This window comes from Lepidochelys olivacea (genome assembly GCF_965140295.1).
Source record: "Lepidochelys olivacea isolate rLepOli2 genome assembly, chromosome: 2".
In the NCBI taxonomy this organism is placed as follows: domain Eukaryota; kingdom Metazoa; phylum Chordata; order Testudines; family Cheloniidae; genus Lepidochelys; species Lepidochelys olivacea.
In genome coordinates this window covers 189,823,557-189,840,094 of record NC_140412.1, presented here as the reverse complement: position 1 = coordinate 189,840,094, position 16,538 = coordinate 189,823,557, and the positions used below count along the sequence as shown (strand labels likewise).

The following is a 16,538-nucleotide window of genomic DNA, read 5'->3' as shown; positions in this document are numbered from 1 at the left end:
TAACAGAGACCCAGTTGTAAAATTATGCACAATTACCACCATCTAGTGGCAGCCTGAAAAAGTGTCATACATTACAACTACACATAAAGATTACTGGTATCACCACATTTGGATATACCATACTCTACAGGGAAACAAAGGCTTATGCCAAAAACTTCAAATTTTATTTTAAAAATCTTTCTGACACCTAGACATGCATGTCCTCTGATGGCTTGGGCATTCTGAAACTCAACATTCAGGTCTCCAGAGCCAGGCTCTTACCCTTATGTTATTACCTTGAGGGAAAACCACCTTACATACAGGAGGTCAGCGAGGACTGCCAGTTCAGGGAGAGGTTCTCCAATCATCCCAGCCCTCACATCTGCCTCTATCTCTTTGGCAATTATAAAATAGAATCTAAAACTAAACTAATTTAAGAAACATTTGATGATTTGTAATATTAGCTGTTGATGAAAACAATGCTACAATGAATTTCTGTGGCCCCTTAGGGTACTTGTTACTGGGCATCTCTCCAAACTAACTGATGAACAGCACCGGACATTTGTTAACACACACACAAAACTCTCACAGGCAGTTGGTTTCATTCAACATTACTGAGTGACAGAAGGAGGGAGTAGGAGGTAGCAGCTCTCAGCCTTGGGCTTCTTCCATTTAGTATTGGTCAGGACCAGCCTTGAAGCCAAACAAAACAATTTTGGGCTCTTCAAGTTTTGCAACTCAGAGGCCAGACCTCTCCCTCTCTCTGGCAGCTGGACCAGATGGGGAAGAAAAAGCTCCCTGCCAGACACTCCTCTACCAACAACTGCAGAAGAAAAATGAACTCATATGTTGATGTTCTCCTCCAAACACAGGGCTCTGATCCTAACTTAGATCTTGCAATTTGGAGAGCCAAAGGCTCTGTGACATGTGAGATATGTGAACATTATGTGAATGTAGTATTCCCGCAGTGTCAAAGCTTTGGCTGTGGTGCAATGAATTAAGTTTTTCTTTTTTAAAACAGAAAAATATGGAATAGCATGAGACTCATGTGATGGACAGAAGGAGTAAGGGACCAAGTCCTGGTGAGGGTCACTGGGGCCAAGAATTGAGCAAAATTCAAAAAGGGATTGGCCATTTATAAGGATAGCAATATCCAGAGTTTTAATAGTAAATACTTAAAAACATAATTTGGAAGTGATAAAACCTAATTCTTCAGGGCCAATATTTCATTATTAAAGGTAAGAAAGACTTCCCTAGGTCAGAGGTGGGCAGAAATTACCCATATCTGCCTACTGAAAAGTTTTGTGCTCCCTCCTCTGAAACAGTTGGGTGCTGGCCACTACCAGAGAAAAAGAAATGGGACTAGATGGACCCCAGGTCTTATCCAGTCTCTTAGTTTCTATATTCTTATGAAGGGAGTGGAATGGAGTAGAATGGAGATTGAAAATAATTGGAATTCTACACCCCAAGCAATTCTTGCACTTCCTCTATGTACTAAAATCTAAACTATAGAAGACCGTCAAGGAGCCCTATACTTGGGGAGAAGAAGTGGTGCTTCCAGTTTGGAGTCAAGAAGTTTACCAAATGTTTACAAATCAAAGCAACCCACTAACAGTTCTTTTATTTATATTACAAACAGATTACCGAGCAGCTAACTCAAGCAGCGTCAGCACTTCTATTATAAAACCTCTAGAGCAGGGGTTCTCAGGACAAATTATTTGATGGCCTCAGAGTGCGCCCACCAACTCTTGCTTGTGGCCACTCTCACACTTTTTCCTAAAATACTTAATTAGCTTTAGGAAAAATAAATATGCACATCCAAAGCGCTGGAATTTATTTATTACTAGCTACTAAATGTGCTATGAAAAGTGATATTACCATACATACAAGTATCACTTTTCACAGCAGAATTACTCAGCCCCGCAAGTCTGGGAACAAATTAAGCCCTGGATGGAAGATCAGGGGAAGCAGCAGAGGCTAAGGGCATGTGGCGGGGGGGGACCTGAAGCCCCGCAGAGGACAGAACCCAAAGCCGCATGGCTGGAGACTGCCTCCCCGCCACCCCCGGGCTAAAGCCCAAAGCCTGAGCCCCACCACCTCTGAAAAGGTGCGGAACTCACCGGCTGCCTGCTCCTTCAGCATTGTGCCCCAGGTGTCTCCAGAAGGGGTTCAGGCCCAACCCCTGCTGGAAGCCCCAGTAACCAACACCAAGGCAGTGCATCCAGGAGCACCAGGAAGGGGAAGGGGCTGCTGCTTCTTCTTCCCCCCCCCCACCCAACAACAGCCCAGGAAGCTGTGGCCGCAAGAAAAGCCCCTGGTGGCTGCATTTGAGAAACGCTGCAGTCTAAAGTGACTGTTCCGTAACTGAAGTAGAGCTTTGGAAAGTCTACCTAACATGCCCCATGCTCCCACCTAAATGGCAGCATGTGTAACCCTTAATTACGCTAGGTGGTGACTGTGACAACTCTTAAAGCAACCTGCAAGCTGGGGCTCTTGGACTCCCTCTAGCTCCTTCCATAATCCTGCTCACTGGAAAGCTGTCCACAGTAATGCCTCATTCAGGGTCAAGAAAGTCAGAAACATGCTTAAACATGAACCCTGGTTCATGTAAATAAAATGTAAATAAAATGTTATTTTCAAGGCAGGTAACTGTTGTATCTAGAATTCATAGGGTTATTGTGTTCAAATAAAAAAAGGACAACTTCTAATTACCATAATGTTTACAAATCAAAGCAACCCACTAACAGTTCTTTTGTTTATATTACAAACAGATTACCGAGCAGTTACCTCAAGCAGCGTCAATACATCTATTATCAAACCTCTAAAGCAGGGGTTCTCAGGACAAATTATTTGTACACTTGAAATCTAGGCAATCCAATAAAAGAAAAAATAGTTTCAGGTAGCATACCCAACCCTGAGCGTACCTATCATTTTTTAAAAAATGGATCTTCTCTCTCTCTCATTTTCTTTTTGTCAAAGTCCCAAAGAGAACAGGGGGAACTGACAAACTGTCTACAAAGTTCTGAAATGCACAAAGAGTAAACAAACTGGAAAAAAAAATTCTCTCTTCTAATCTTTTCCAGTTATGATAATCTTGGGTATTTCAGCAAAAGTCTGCTTACCAAGTTGACACTGTCCCTTTATTTTCTGCTTGTCATTTCTAGAATCAAGCAAAACAGTGATTCTGCAGGAGTAGCAGAGCATTTCCCCAAATTTTACCATCAACTAAAGCAAAAAAATAGCTTATTTCTACTATGTAGACCACTACAGCAGGCCAATGGAATTAAGGAATATACTTTAGATCAACAGCTTTTCAAAACTCATTATTCACTCAAAGTACTGGGCTTACGGTACTCTTCCTTGTTGTACCTACCAATCAACAAAAAATTCAAGGTATCCTTCATTTGGATTCTCCAACTTCGGTGTTCCCATTTCAGCTTTGACTCCTACCAGGATGTCCGTATGTCCCTGTTAAAATACCAGCATCACTCAACCAGAAAAATATTCCACGCCATAGCTTGTACAATTTATCCACATGGGGTCAAACTTTTATTAATTTTTATCTTTATGTTATCTACACAAACTATTCTGCCAAATAGCATTTTGAGCATGACCCAGTATTTAATAAATCAAAGCTTTCAAAGAGACAGTGTTAAGCTTGAGAACGTTTCCTGAAATAAACCCTATGTATGCACAAAATTTCTCTATGCTAACAGGACATTCTAAATATCCATGACTTTATAAATTCAGTCCTGGAATAAAAACATATGCAGAACTATTCTAATATCCTGAGCGATAGCCACTGTCTATACATACAACAGCCATTAAAGCAGCAGTTTTACTTTGTTGGGATATGAACACTGAAGAATTATTTCTCTATTTATTAGTCATACTACTGACTTTACTTTCACAGGTTTACATGGTGGATTATTTCAGCTTCCCCTGACCTCAATGTACTTGGTCAATAGATCTCGCTCACCGCAAGGGCTTGTCTACACTTACAGCACTGCCAGGGTTCAGCTACAGCATTTAGTGAAGACATTACCTATACCAATAGGAGAGTTTCTCCTGTCAGTGTAAATACTCCACCTCTCTAAGAGGCGGTAGCTATGTCGATGGGAAAAGCCCTCCCATCGACATAGCGCTCTCTACACCGGGAGTTAGGTTGGTATGATGCGTTGCTTAGTGGTGTGGATTTTCTACATCCCTGAGCAATGAAGTTATTCTGACATAAGATTGTAGAGTAGACCAGGGCCAAGTAACCATTCTTTATGGACGGTGTCACAGTTTCAGGCTCAATCCACCTGTATTCCCCTGCCCTACAGTCCCTTGAGGGCACTCACTTAAAAATTTTTGGCTCCCAGCCAGCGTCTCTCATGGGCAGAGATCTATGTTCCATGCTCTCCTGACTGGAGTTTTAAGGCTGCACAGTTCCGCAGATTGCACTATACTATCCCCAGCAAGCCAGACGGCCTAACCAGGCCAGTGCCTGGCTTTCTTTCCAAAGGCTATGACCAGTATATTGCCTGCAGTTATAAGATAGAAGGAGCTGTGTGCTAAGCAAGCATATTTATTCTTAAAACAAAAGCATTACAGAGAAAACACTTCAAAAGCCATAAGAGTTCCAATATGCATGCTAAAAGCTCACCAGAGATTACCCATTAGTCTTATGGGCCCTAGTAGGGCAAGTCCTTCCAACCCTTCTGCAAGGCATACTGCCCCCACCTCCCCATCCTTCAGGTCAGAAGGTCCTGTCCATTTGCTGGATCAGAAAGGCAGCCTTGAGTCAGGCTCTTTATCCAAAAGTCCCTTCTTTGTTTGCTGGTCTCTGGAGAGTCCAGTTTGAACCAGTATATGTGAGTGTCCCCAAGGAGGTTGTACTTCTCTCCGGGCTTACAACCTGCCTGATTTGCCTTAATCACCCCTCTGTTATTTAGTTCCTGGAGGAGCAGTTGTAGCCCACCCCCATGGAGCAGAACACAATCATACATAAACCATTCATTTAAAACAATGGATCCCAAAGACACTGAACAGGGTTGCAATATCTGTCACAGACAGTTAGGAGGTGGTGCAGGGGAATGAACGGGAGCTTCAGTTTGTGCTACATATCATCAAAGTCAAATTTCTGTTAATACTGTAGTGTATATTTCAGATAGTAATGATACATAAAGTGAATACTGTTATTGTGTGTATTTTTATGTTTGTATTAAAGAGTGTTAAAAAAGTATTAAAAATACAAATACAAATAAAAAGTATTAAAAAATACAAACACTGTGATAAGGTCTGGACTTGACCTACAACCTCAGATTCATGATAATTTAGGAGCTTCAACTAGCAATACATAAAAACTCCTCGTATCTGTACTTACAAGCTTCACTCTTGCAGATCCACTTGTGTTTGATACAACATCTGTTTCCACTTCAATACATCTATAGTCTTCACAGCCACGGCCATCTACCCGAAGATCCTCCTAAGCATAGCCATTACCATAGTTTTGTTAAGCAATATAACTGATCCATATTAACAATAAGTCAAATGGAAATTTAAAATAACTTCCACATTTTTATCTGGGATTAACAAAGCTAAATGGAGAAAAACAGATGGTCTTGTAGTTAAAGTGCTGGAGTACGACTTGAAAGATCTAATTTAATTCCCAGTTCAGTTACTGACTTCCTGCATGAACTGTAAAATGGAGATAGAAAGTAATAATTTTATTAAGATAACGTTGAAGTAAAAAGAAAACAGTTCAGAATTTAAGCATAGAAGTTTCTGGTTATCAGGGATTAAGGTACAGATTATCAAGGGGTTCAAAATTCGGTTTAGGAACGGGTGGCGTAAGGAATACATTAGAAACTAAGTTTAGAAAATGAGTATTTCAGTCTTGATCCTGCAACAAGTTCCACGTGGGCAGATGCCTTTCAGCTTCAGTGCAGCTCCCTATGAATAGATGGAAACCTGTGTCCACAGCTCATTGCAGGATCAGGGCCTTAAATGCTAACCTCTTTAAGGCAATAGCTTTGTATTTTTGTAGCAACTAGCATAATGAGGCTCTGATCATAGTTGGGGCCTCCAGAGAATACATACATAAATTGATTATGGAGAAAGAACTGGGTAGTTTGAATTGCCAGCCAAAGTTACCGGTGCCTTTAAGCAAAATAATAAACTGTCCATACACCTTGCCTTCACTTAAGATGCTTGTTGGTAATAGCTATACCAGTAAACCCTCCTAGTGTAAACATACTTTATACCAGTAAAAAAGTTATTTTGCAAATATACCTTCTTCCCTGAAATACAGGCACAAGGCTTTTTTTGATGATATAAACGGTCTCTACCTTGGCTTTTACCAGCATAAATATGCTGACCAAAAAAAAAGCACCCCACCCAACTACGTGGGCAAAACTTTTAAGTGCAGACCAGACCTAAGATAGCAACTCCAGTTAAAAAAAAAAAAAATCCTGTTGCAGAAAGAACATATCTAGGAACTTTCATGGCTTTGTACTATCTGAGATGTGTACTGCAGGCAGGAGATCAAACCTTACTATTTGTTACATAGCTATACATCCCAAACAACTCCACCGCAGCCTCAATGGAGCTGCACTGGCAGAAAACCCAGGATCAGAATCTTCCCTCTCAGGGGAGCCGCTACAGGCTGTTTATTTAAGGGTGCTGTGCCGAGGCCGGTCAGAGGACAGGGATCTCGCTAAGGACACAATCACGGGCTCTCGTGCCCCACTGGCCCGATCACAGCTGCAATCTACACTCGGCGCAGGTCGCAAATCTCGCCTTGGCCAAACGCGCACCGGCGAGCGGCTCTGCGGGCACCCGGCCACAAGTGGCCGGGGGGGGGGGGAGGGGAAGGACGGCAGAGGCTAATCACTACCACCCCCGTCCGCCCCACGCCCTCGGGCCCCGCCCCCACGGCCCCGCCCGCTACCTGGATACCGTGCACGACGTAGACCTTCTCCGCCTCGCTCAGCACCACGGACGCCATGCCGCGCGCCGGGCTCCAGGCGCGACGCCGGCCGCCGCCCGGTGATGCCGTCACCCAAACGCGACGAAGCTAACTCCCGCGACGTTTCCTTTCCTTCCTCCACCCGCGCGTAATTACGTCATCCGCGTTGTGATGCCTGCCTGAGGCCGGGCGCGCGAGCACCGCCTCCCCTCCCCCCAGCCCTCTCTGGGTGATTCTGAGTCACGGCCCGGTTGGTGCGCGCGTTACGGAGAGGGGGGGGGAGCTGGGCGGGCCCTAGCGTGTGACGCCCAGCGGCGGTCGGGGAGGGCGGGGCTTGAGTGGGGGGAGGGGAAGAAATGGTCCCACGTGGGACTAGTAGAGGCGCAGAGGGGAGTCCCGGGGTCCCTGTGTGAACGCGCTCCGTGCGTGCACGTGCGTTCTTGCCTGTGAGCCTACCGGAGTGGCGCGGTGTGCGTGTCTTGCATGGTGCCCGGATGTGCATCCTGTGGGTAAGGTGTCACCTCAGAGGCACGGCCCTGTGGAGGACCAAAGCCCTTCTGTGTTATAAATACATTAAAAACAGATGAAAACTCTCAAGAAAGGACTGAAATGTTAGCTGACAAAGCACAGAGTGGGGGACTGAGTTCTGTGGTCTGTCTGTCCTTGTTTTGTCCCCTGGTTACACAGTGTCACACAGCAAATTGCAAATCTTCAACAGATAGTGCACATGAAAAACTATGTTAAATTGCACAGTCAGGCTGTCAAAAATTAGGAGATGTCAGAGCTAAGGTTACCTGTGCAACTAGGGTTGCCAGCCCACCAGGATTGCCCCAGAGTCTTCAGGAATTAAAGATTAATATTTAATTAAAGATGATGTCATGTGATGAAACTTCCAGGAATACAACCAAAATTGGCAACCCTATGTGCAACGTGAATTTGCCCTCTCTTGTGTGTCTGCACTATGACTGTCTTTACCATTTTTCCTAAAGGATGGAAAGTCCTTGAGTGTTTTAACATTTCGGTTTTTTGCTTATAATTCAGTGTGTGGACCCATGCCTTATTTAATGCATGCCAGTCAATTTTATGTCCCTGCTCCAAAACAAGAGGGTACCTGAGCTTCTCAAATAACAGGTTGCCAGAATTTTTTAAGATGGGCAAAGCAACATATATTTCTTTAACGATGTTCTCTGTGGCATGTAAAATTCTGCCCCAAACAGTTAAAGTTTGACAAAGTTATAAGCGACTGAAAACAGGGTCAAATAATAGAAAGTGTCTGGCAACCTTAATAATGGACTGTGTGCTACCTGCCCATATAATAAGGAGTGAGTCAATGGAAGTGACTATAATTCCAGCTATATTCTGGCATGTTTTATACTAGAGCACTTTGGATGCTCACAAGCCACTTGGCCTGGCTTAAGCTGTAAATACAAAAGTGCTGAGCAGCAGCAACTCCTGTTGCATACTCATATATATATGTAGTGACTAGTGTGTACCAGTATGTGAATACGCAAGGTGGATGTAGGACACGTCTTTATATGCATGTTATGAAAAATGTGTGTATAACACACAGACAAGGTGAGGTAATATCTTTTATTGGACCAACTTCTGTTGGTGGAAGAGACAAGCTTTTGAGCTTACATATACATATGCTAGTCTTTTTGTTCTTCTTTTCTAGTATCACGGAAAGACCCCAAATTAGGGATAGGCACCAAAGAAACACCATAGGCCCTGTCCCAAACATTTTGCAGTTTAAATAAACAAAACAGAAAAAGGGGGAAGAGGTTGTAACATATAAACTGAACAATCCAGATATTGGGTGGGAAATGTCTATATATGTAATGTGTGCACATATAGATGCGTATGCGTCCTGCACCAGTGCGGTCAATGGGAGCAGCAGCAACCCCAGTGTGTGTGTGGATACAGCAGGTGCTTAACGAGTGCACAGAAACTGTTGTACGAGGCCAATGCATTGCAGTATATTGCGCGCCTGGGCTTCCCTCAATAGCCGGACCGGAGTACGTGCTTTGCTCAGTCTCTGTGGGAGGGACCAGGTCCCGAGGAGGAGATGACGCTGTGTTGAGGAAGTGAAAGTTCTCCGTGCTGCTCACTTCCTGGTCTCGCCCCCTCCCAGTAGCAATAGGGGGCAGCACGGGTAGCCACTGGCGCCTGCTGCCGCAGCAGCCCCGGGGCGTCGCGCGCTTGGCGTCCCTGGCTCGCGAGGCGAATGGAACGTTGCGTTGGGCGACGGAACGTTGACCCGGGTGGCTGCGAGGTTCGGAGCTCGCGCTCGCTGAGCTGGACCAGCAGCAGCTGCGGGGACCGGCGGCGGCGGCTCTGGATGCGGGTAGGTTGAGCCCCGCGGGAGCGCGGCTCGAGGGGTTCTAGCTCGCCCTGGGAAGGCGGCCAGCGGGCGGACCGGCAGCGGCCGCGCACACCTAGCCAGGGCCGGCAGCAGCCGCGCCCCCTCTGCAGGGAGATGCAGGCTGGCGACAGGCGGGTCAGGAAGCTCGAGGTGGAGCTTGGTCTTGTCTCGTGCCTGGGTGAGCAGGGGGCTCCTGCAAGATGAAGCCGGTGTCCCCAAGGGCAGGTGTGGCTCGAGCCGTGCAATGCCTGAGCTCCAGTGGGATCCCTCTCCGCTTGGCTGGGGAGATGTAGGTGGAAAGGGGTGGGGGCTGAAGAAGTGAGTCAATGCACAGGCTGCTGGGGAGAGAGAAATCTCGGGGAGTATGTGGCTAAGGAGAATACAAAACAAACAAGTGCTCCATGCACATTCCACCCGTAAGGATAGTCTTTTTGGCGTATGTTCAGAGCATATAAAGAACTCCCACAGGCGGCCAGGACCCCATTTCCACGCTCTTTGGGGGTCCTCAAACGTCTACTGCAGTCCATGGAAATTTGAGGGAGTTGGGGTGTGTTCAAACAGCACAGGATCAGGCCCCAACATGTCATTTACTAGAGCTGTTTCTGCCAAGGGAACATACATTTGGTCTCTGCACCAGTCTGATATTTTCACATTGGCACTATTTAAAAGGTAAATCCCATGCAGCAGCCCTGGAAGATGTCTCGTTTTAAATAGGTTTCAGAGTAGCAGCCGTGTTAGTCTGTATCCGCAAAAAAAACAGGAGTACTTGTGGCACCTTAGAGACAAACCAATTTATTTGAGCATAAGCTTTCGTGAGCTACAGCTCACTTCATCGGATGCATTCAGCTGTAGCTCACGAAAGCTTATGCTCAAATAAATTGGTTAGTCTCTAAGGTGCCACAAGTACTCCTTTTCTTCATGGGGAAATAGTTTTACTTTGTGTAATGACACATCCACTTCCAGTCTTTATCCAAGCCTAATTTAATGGTGTCCAGTTTGCAAATTAATTCCAATTCAGCTGTCTCTCGTTGGAGTCTGTTTTTGAAGGTTTTTTGTTGTAAAATTGCGACTTTTAGGTCTGTAATCGAGTGACCAGAGAGATTGAAGTGTTCTCCGACTGGTTTTTGAATGTTATAATTCTTGAGGTCTGATTTGTGTCCATTTATTCTTTTACGTAGAGACTGTCTGGTTTGGCCAATGTACATGGCAGAGGGGCATTGCTGGCACATGATGGCATATATCACATTGGTAGATGTGCAGGTGAACGAGCCTCTGATAATATGGCTGTTGTGATTAGGCCCTGTGATGGTGTCCCCTGAATAGATATGTGGACACAGTTGGCAACAGGCTTTGTTGCAAGGATAGGTTTCTGTGGTGTGTGTTTACCAGCAACCACAAAACAAAAACACTAACCCAGGAACCTATCCTATTCTTTTTAAATAGACTTTTACCTATTTTAAAAAAGTTTATTTTACTTCATTTAGGCCTTCAGCATCCCAGCACTGTTTGTGTTACTGAACAATGCTGTTCAAAACAGTATATAAACACATCCTTTAATGAGGTGCCATGGGATTTAAATTCTGCAACCTCAACAGTTGGACAGTGCCTTGGAAACCTAGAATTGAATTAAAATAAAGAAGTTTGAATGCCGGTGAGATCTTTAACAAGTATGTGAACAGTTAAACACTTGCACTCATCTGAAAAGTGCTTTGTACATCATTTGATGTTTAATTGGGGCTTATAACGGCATACTACTGTATAAAAGTTATGACCTCCACTTTTATGTATAAGCCATCCTAAAACTACGATGCTACAAGACAGTGGCTCTCAACCTTTCCAGACTACTGTATCCCTTTCAGGAGTCTGTTTTGTCTTGCGTACCCCAAGTGTCACCTCACTTAAAAACTTGCTTACAAAATCAGACATAAAAATACAAAAGTGTCATAGCACGTGATTACTGAAAAATTGCTTCTTTCTCATGCTTACAATATAATTATAAAATAAATCAATTGGAATATAAATATTGTACTTACATTTCAGTGTAACTTATATAGAGCAGTACCAACAAACCATTGTATGAAATTTTAGTTTGTACTTACATCACTAATGTAAAACTAGGCAAATATTTAGGTGAGTTGATGTACCCCTTGGAAGACCTCTGCGTACCCCCAGGGGGGTACATGTACCCCTGGTTGAGAATCACTGCATGTTAGTGAAAAGTAATTCCTATTGATTTATTTTTAATACTTTTGAATATTTCTAGAGCTCTTCCAACATTATCATAAAATAATTTTTCCATAAATATATAAATTTGGTATTGTTCACTAGAACTCTTCAGCATTTGAGAAAACCTAGGAAAATAAATCACAAATACTCATCTTTCACCTGCAATCCTTTTTTGAATCTGTTCCCAGAGTGCAGATCAGAATTCTGTTAGATTTTTCTTGGCTCCCAATCCAAATAAGGGCAAGTATATTTTCAGACACACAAATGAGACTACTGTGCTGGACATGCAAGGTGATGAAGATGCAAATAAGCCAGAGGGAGAGAGGCTTTCACTCAAATTATGACAGCATATTGTTCCATTATGACGGTAACATAGAAAGTGTGTTGATATTTTACAGCAAATGACTGCCATCTACAACAAGACAGTAGGATCTTGAGGCCAGTTTCAGTGAAAGTTATGTTTTTCAGTATTTGATGAAAGCAACAAAAAGGCTTTTTTTAAAATAAGGTAATGACTGTCAATGTTGAAACTTTTATGTAAAAGTGAAGCTACATGTTTGTTTCTGTCATTGCCTTTAAAAGTGCTTTAAAGAGCCAGTCCTACAAACACTAGTGCTGTTTGACTGTAGAATTTACTACCATGAGTAGTTCTTATTTCATCTGTGGGACTGATCATAATAAGAAGTATTGCATTTGGACAAAATGTTCACGGAAATTTAGAGACAAGGACCCCAGAAGTTTGATGCAATTGCAGATCTTTTTTGTCATAAAATAAACTTTATTTTTCCAAATAAATGGAAGGTTTTCAGCATATTAATTCTTGCTAGAAATATTTTGCATCATTTTTAATAATAAAGGTTCTATTTCAATTCTTAGTTTTTACTTAAATGTTGCAGTTATAGATAAACTACACATACCTATTTAAAAACTTGTTCAATAAGATAAGCCCTTCACAAAGAAGTTTTTATGACAATATTTGTTTTATTAATCCAGCTGTAGGAATAGGGTTTAAGAGGAATGCTTTTCACCAGGCATAATAGTGCAGTGAAGACAGAATTATTATGCTGCTCTCTTGGGTAGAAAGTTGTCAATTTCTCGCCTTTCCTATGGACCGTTCTCTTTACTCTGATGAGGTTAAGAGAAGAAACTGTGACTACAAATCTTAATAGGTTTCTGTACGAGAGATGTGGGAACTTGTCTTGTGATGACATTCTTGTTCGCTTGTTTGCATTTTTAATGACTAGTTTTTCTTATCTTAGGGCAGGTCTACACTTAAAAAGTTGCATTGGTGTGCCGCTGTTGTGCTTAAGTGAAGACACTGCTATGCCAATTAGCACAGTTAATCTACCTCTCCGAGAGGCAACAGCTATGTTGATGGGAGAGGCTCTCCCGTTGACATAGTGCTGTCTACATGGGAGGCGAAGGTCGGTATAACTGCATGCTCATGGGTTATATGACATAGTTATACTGACATAGGTCTGTAGTGTACACTTAGCCTTAGTGTAACAAGCATCTTAGTATAATATCTCGGAATGCTACTTTCCTGCCCTTAGTTGTGAAAGAGGTATAGTAATACATCTTACTTGATCGTTCTGTTGAAATGAGGACAGTATGAAAAATTTGCTCTACGAGCTGACCAGGTAAAGTAGTCCAGATGTGACTAACAGTAGCTAGTGAATCCTCTTTGTTCTGTGCTCTAGATCAGCATAATCTCAATGTTAAGGTCATTTCAGAGAAGATTAGAAATTAAAACTATCCTAATTGTAGTTGAATATACTCCAGGGTGCATGAACTCAAGGAATAAAAGGTTGCTTGCAATCTATTTAATATTGCAGTGCAGTAAGTTTTATCAGCAACTCCCCTTATATATCCTGCACTAGGTCAGTGGTTCTCAACTAGGGGTACGCAGAGGTCTTGCAGGGGGTACTCAGCTCATCTAGGTATTTGCCTAGTTTTACAACAGGCTACGTAAAAATCACTAGTGAAGTCAGTACAAACAAATTTCATACAGACAAATTATACTATACACTGAAATGTAAGTACAGTATTTATATTCCAGTTGATTTATTTTATAATTATATGGTAAAAATGAGAATAAGCAATTTTTCAGTACTAGTGTGCTGTGTCACTTTTGTATTTTTGTCTGATTTTGTAAGCAAGTAGTTTTTAAGTGAGGTGAAACTTGGGGGTATGGAAGACAAATCAGACTCCTGAAAAGGGTGCAGTTGTCTGGAAAGGTTGGGAACCACTGAGGTAGATGACTAGTCAGAATACTTGCTACCACAGGCTTTGGGATAGCCGAAGCCTCTAGAAAATCCTTAGCATATAGCAGTATTGAGGAGTAGACTTAGAGACAAAAAAGATTGTGTTAATGCTCCATTCAGATGAATGGAGGAGTGTTGAATGGGGTGCTGTGGGCACTTGTCAGTATTTTCCTCAGTGAATTGGATGATGAGGTTTAAATGCAGTACAGTCTTCAGAAATAAAACTGGCTGAAATCAGTACACTGAGATTCTATAAAGGTAAGATAAAGAAGTGCACATAAAGAAGGGATATTCAAATGCGCAAATATAGAATGAAGAAAGAATGGGAAGGTAGTAGTACAGTGCCAGAGAGAGGAAGATCAAGGTGTTATAATGGGTGATAAATCAAGAGAGCTATCAATGTGACGCTTGTTGCCAAAGGAAAAAAAAAAATCCCAACCCAGCTGTGATATTCATGTTGTTAAAGCACAATATAACATGCAGCGTAACTATTCTGGTTTACTCCATATTGGTTAAACCTCACTTGGAGTACTGTGTTCACATTTGGGCACTATACTTTAAAGGGTGATGTTCAGAGGATAGCAACTAAAATTATTAATATGTAATATGTAAAGGAACATTAAAATGAGCACAGGGATTAATTATTCTTGGCAGTTAGTCTCAGCAAACAGAACAAGAAATACCAGGCTTAAACTGCAGTAAAGAAATTCTAGATTAGAGATGATATTTTAAAATTAATTTTGGGGTTAATCTGTAGAATTTTCCTTACAACTTCAAGAATATCAGATTTTTCTATACTTTCTAATAGGAAAGGAGATTCTCACAGTCCAACTTGATATAATGAAACAGGCCCCCTTGCTACGAAATAATAATTTTCACAGCAGCTTCATTCTTTGAATAGAAATGAAATAGTGAGAGGGTATATCTAAAAACTGTTTAGAGATATATATTTTTAAAATGTGCATGATGTGTCATGGTGTATCTATTTTAGGTACTGTACTTATATGGCTCCCATCACTTTAGTATGTGAGTGTCTTTAATATATTTATCCTCACAACATCCCTGTGAGGTAAATTTTCTTCCCATTTTACAGATGGGGAATTGAGGCCTGGAGACACTAGTGACTTTTCCAACATCACACAGGAAGTTTGTGGCAGACTAGGGAATTGAGCTCAGGTCTTCCAAGTCCCAGGTTAGAGGCCTAACCGCTGTATAATTTTCTCTCTGGTCCAGTGTTTTAACTCCAAGTGCCCTTTCTGCCTTAACACCTTGTCTTGGACACTATTGAAAATTATAGTTGTAAGTTCCAGCTTCTTATTTACGATCAACACTAAAAATTTACTACTGTGGTTCTCTGGGTAACACGCTCCTTACAGCATTATGTTTCCCAAAATGGATACTGAAAATTGAGGAGGTATTGTTTCATATTCTCTGTGTATATATAAAGTCTGCTGCAGTTTCCACGATATGCATCTGATGAAGTGAGCTGTAGCTCACGAAAGCTTATGCTCTAATAAATTGGTTAGTCTCTAAGGTGCCACAAGTACTCCTTTTCTTTTTACTGAAAATTGTATTCACCACATAAGCAGGCTTTTTCATGATGACTACCTTTTGGCAGCAGCGGCGGAGTGGAGGAATATTGTGAATTACACTGGTCTGGGGTCTGGAACTTGCTATTTTAAGTCCTGGGCCAGCATCAAAATAGCAAAGCTGGTCTAAAAGACCAGCTTTATTTCTCCTGTCCAACATCTTGTAAAGCTTTATAGCCAGCAGCAGAAAGCAAGATGTCTCCATTCACTGTTTTGGTCTTCAGCTCCTTTGTGTTTATATTTCCAGGATTTATACCTCTCTCTTTCTGCAGCTTGAGTAGCTGATGTTTCTTTAGCTCTTTCTAAGCCCACAAGATCTTAAGAAACAAGAAAACTTCAGACCTCTTTGTTCCAGTGGCAGTCAAAATGTGGTGTGCGTAGGGTTTCTTTTTCCTAAATGCTACTGAATGTTCTGAAACTGTCGTAGATCTATTCAGGTGCTTAATCAAAAGCCTATTGACATCAATGAGCTTTGGATCAGGCCCTTAATCTTTTTTATGTCCCGTCACCTGCTACTAGACATGGTTCACCCTGATCCAATGCATCCTTACATTTGACAGGTCGCCCAGCACAGATTTCGCCTTTCTTTGTTACCTTCTTCCTGAACAAAGCAAGGTGGAAATGCTCTTAACAGGTGGTGATGTGGTTAGTGCTTTAAACAATGCCAAATACCATAAATTGATTCTTTCTGTAAAATAACTTCTAATGCAAGGTAAACTCATACAGAAATTATATAGATTTCAAACAAAAACTGTTACCATCTGCTCTGAGAAATAGTGTACCACAAACAAAGCTCTTTGTTACTTAGGACAGAAAATATATTTATATCTCTATATTTGAGAAACCATGGGCCTCATTCTCCTTTCACTTACACTGATGTAATTCCATTGACTAGTGGAGTTACTGCTTATTTACACTGTGTAAATGAGAGGAGAACTGGGTTCTGTGTCTCTTAAGCAACCATATCTCCTCATTGCCTATTAGATACAGCCCCATCTGCTGCTGTCAGAAATGAGTCTCCAGACCTGATTTTCAACCTCACGAACAAGCCAGGCCTGCCTTTGAAGCTGGCTAATTTCTACCTCCCCCTACTCCTTGGGGAAAAGTTCTCTTTACATATACTTATCCTTGCTCAACTGCTTTCTTCAGAAATATACACCTCCAAT

The 16,538-nt window shown here is 42.2% G+C and overlaps 2 protein-coding genes across 6 annotated transcripts in view; one reads left to right on the top strand and one right to left on the bottom strand.

Moving 5' to 3' along the window:
* Nucleotides 1-7,070, bottom strand: part of EXOSC7 (exosome component 7) — a 36,010-nt gene extending 28,940 nt beyond the window's left edge. The window contains exons 1-3 of the mRNA XM_084620709.1: nucleotides 6,914-7,070; nucleotides 5,348-5,449; nucleotides 3,353-3,447 (exon numbers count right to left, since the gene is read on the bottom strand). Of these exons, the coding sequence (XP_084476835.1) occupies nucleotides 3,353-3,447; nucleotides 5,348-5,449; nucleotides 6,914-6,970 (254 nt within the window). The 5' untranslated portion in view covers nucleotides 6,971-7,070. The remainder of the gene's footprint in view (nucleotides 1-3,352; nucleotides 3,448-5,347; nucleotides 5,450-6,913) is intronic.
* Nucleotides 7,071-7,162: 92 nt separating this feature from the next.
* The window catches only part of ZDHHC3 (zDHHC palmitoyltransferase 3), a 36,097-nt gene continuing 26,721 nt past the window's right edge, over nucleotides 7,163-16,538 (top strand). Inside the window, exon 1 of one of the 5 annotated variants that reach the window (XM_084620706.1) lies at nucleotides 7,163-7,181. The gene's annotated coding sequence lies outside the window, so the exon portion shown is untranslated. Of the gene's footprint in view, nucleotides 7,182-7,346; nucleotides 7,441-9,018; nucleotides 9,276-14,957; nucleotides 14,976-16,538 lie in introns of those variants that run through there. The other 4 variants (XM_084620705.1, XM_084620704.1, XM_084620708.1 and 1 more) reach the window with 4 other exon arrangements.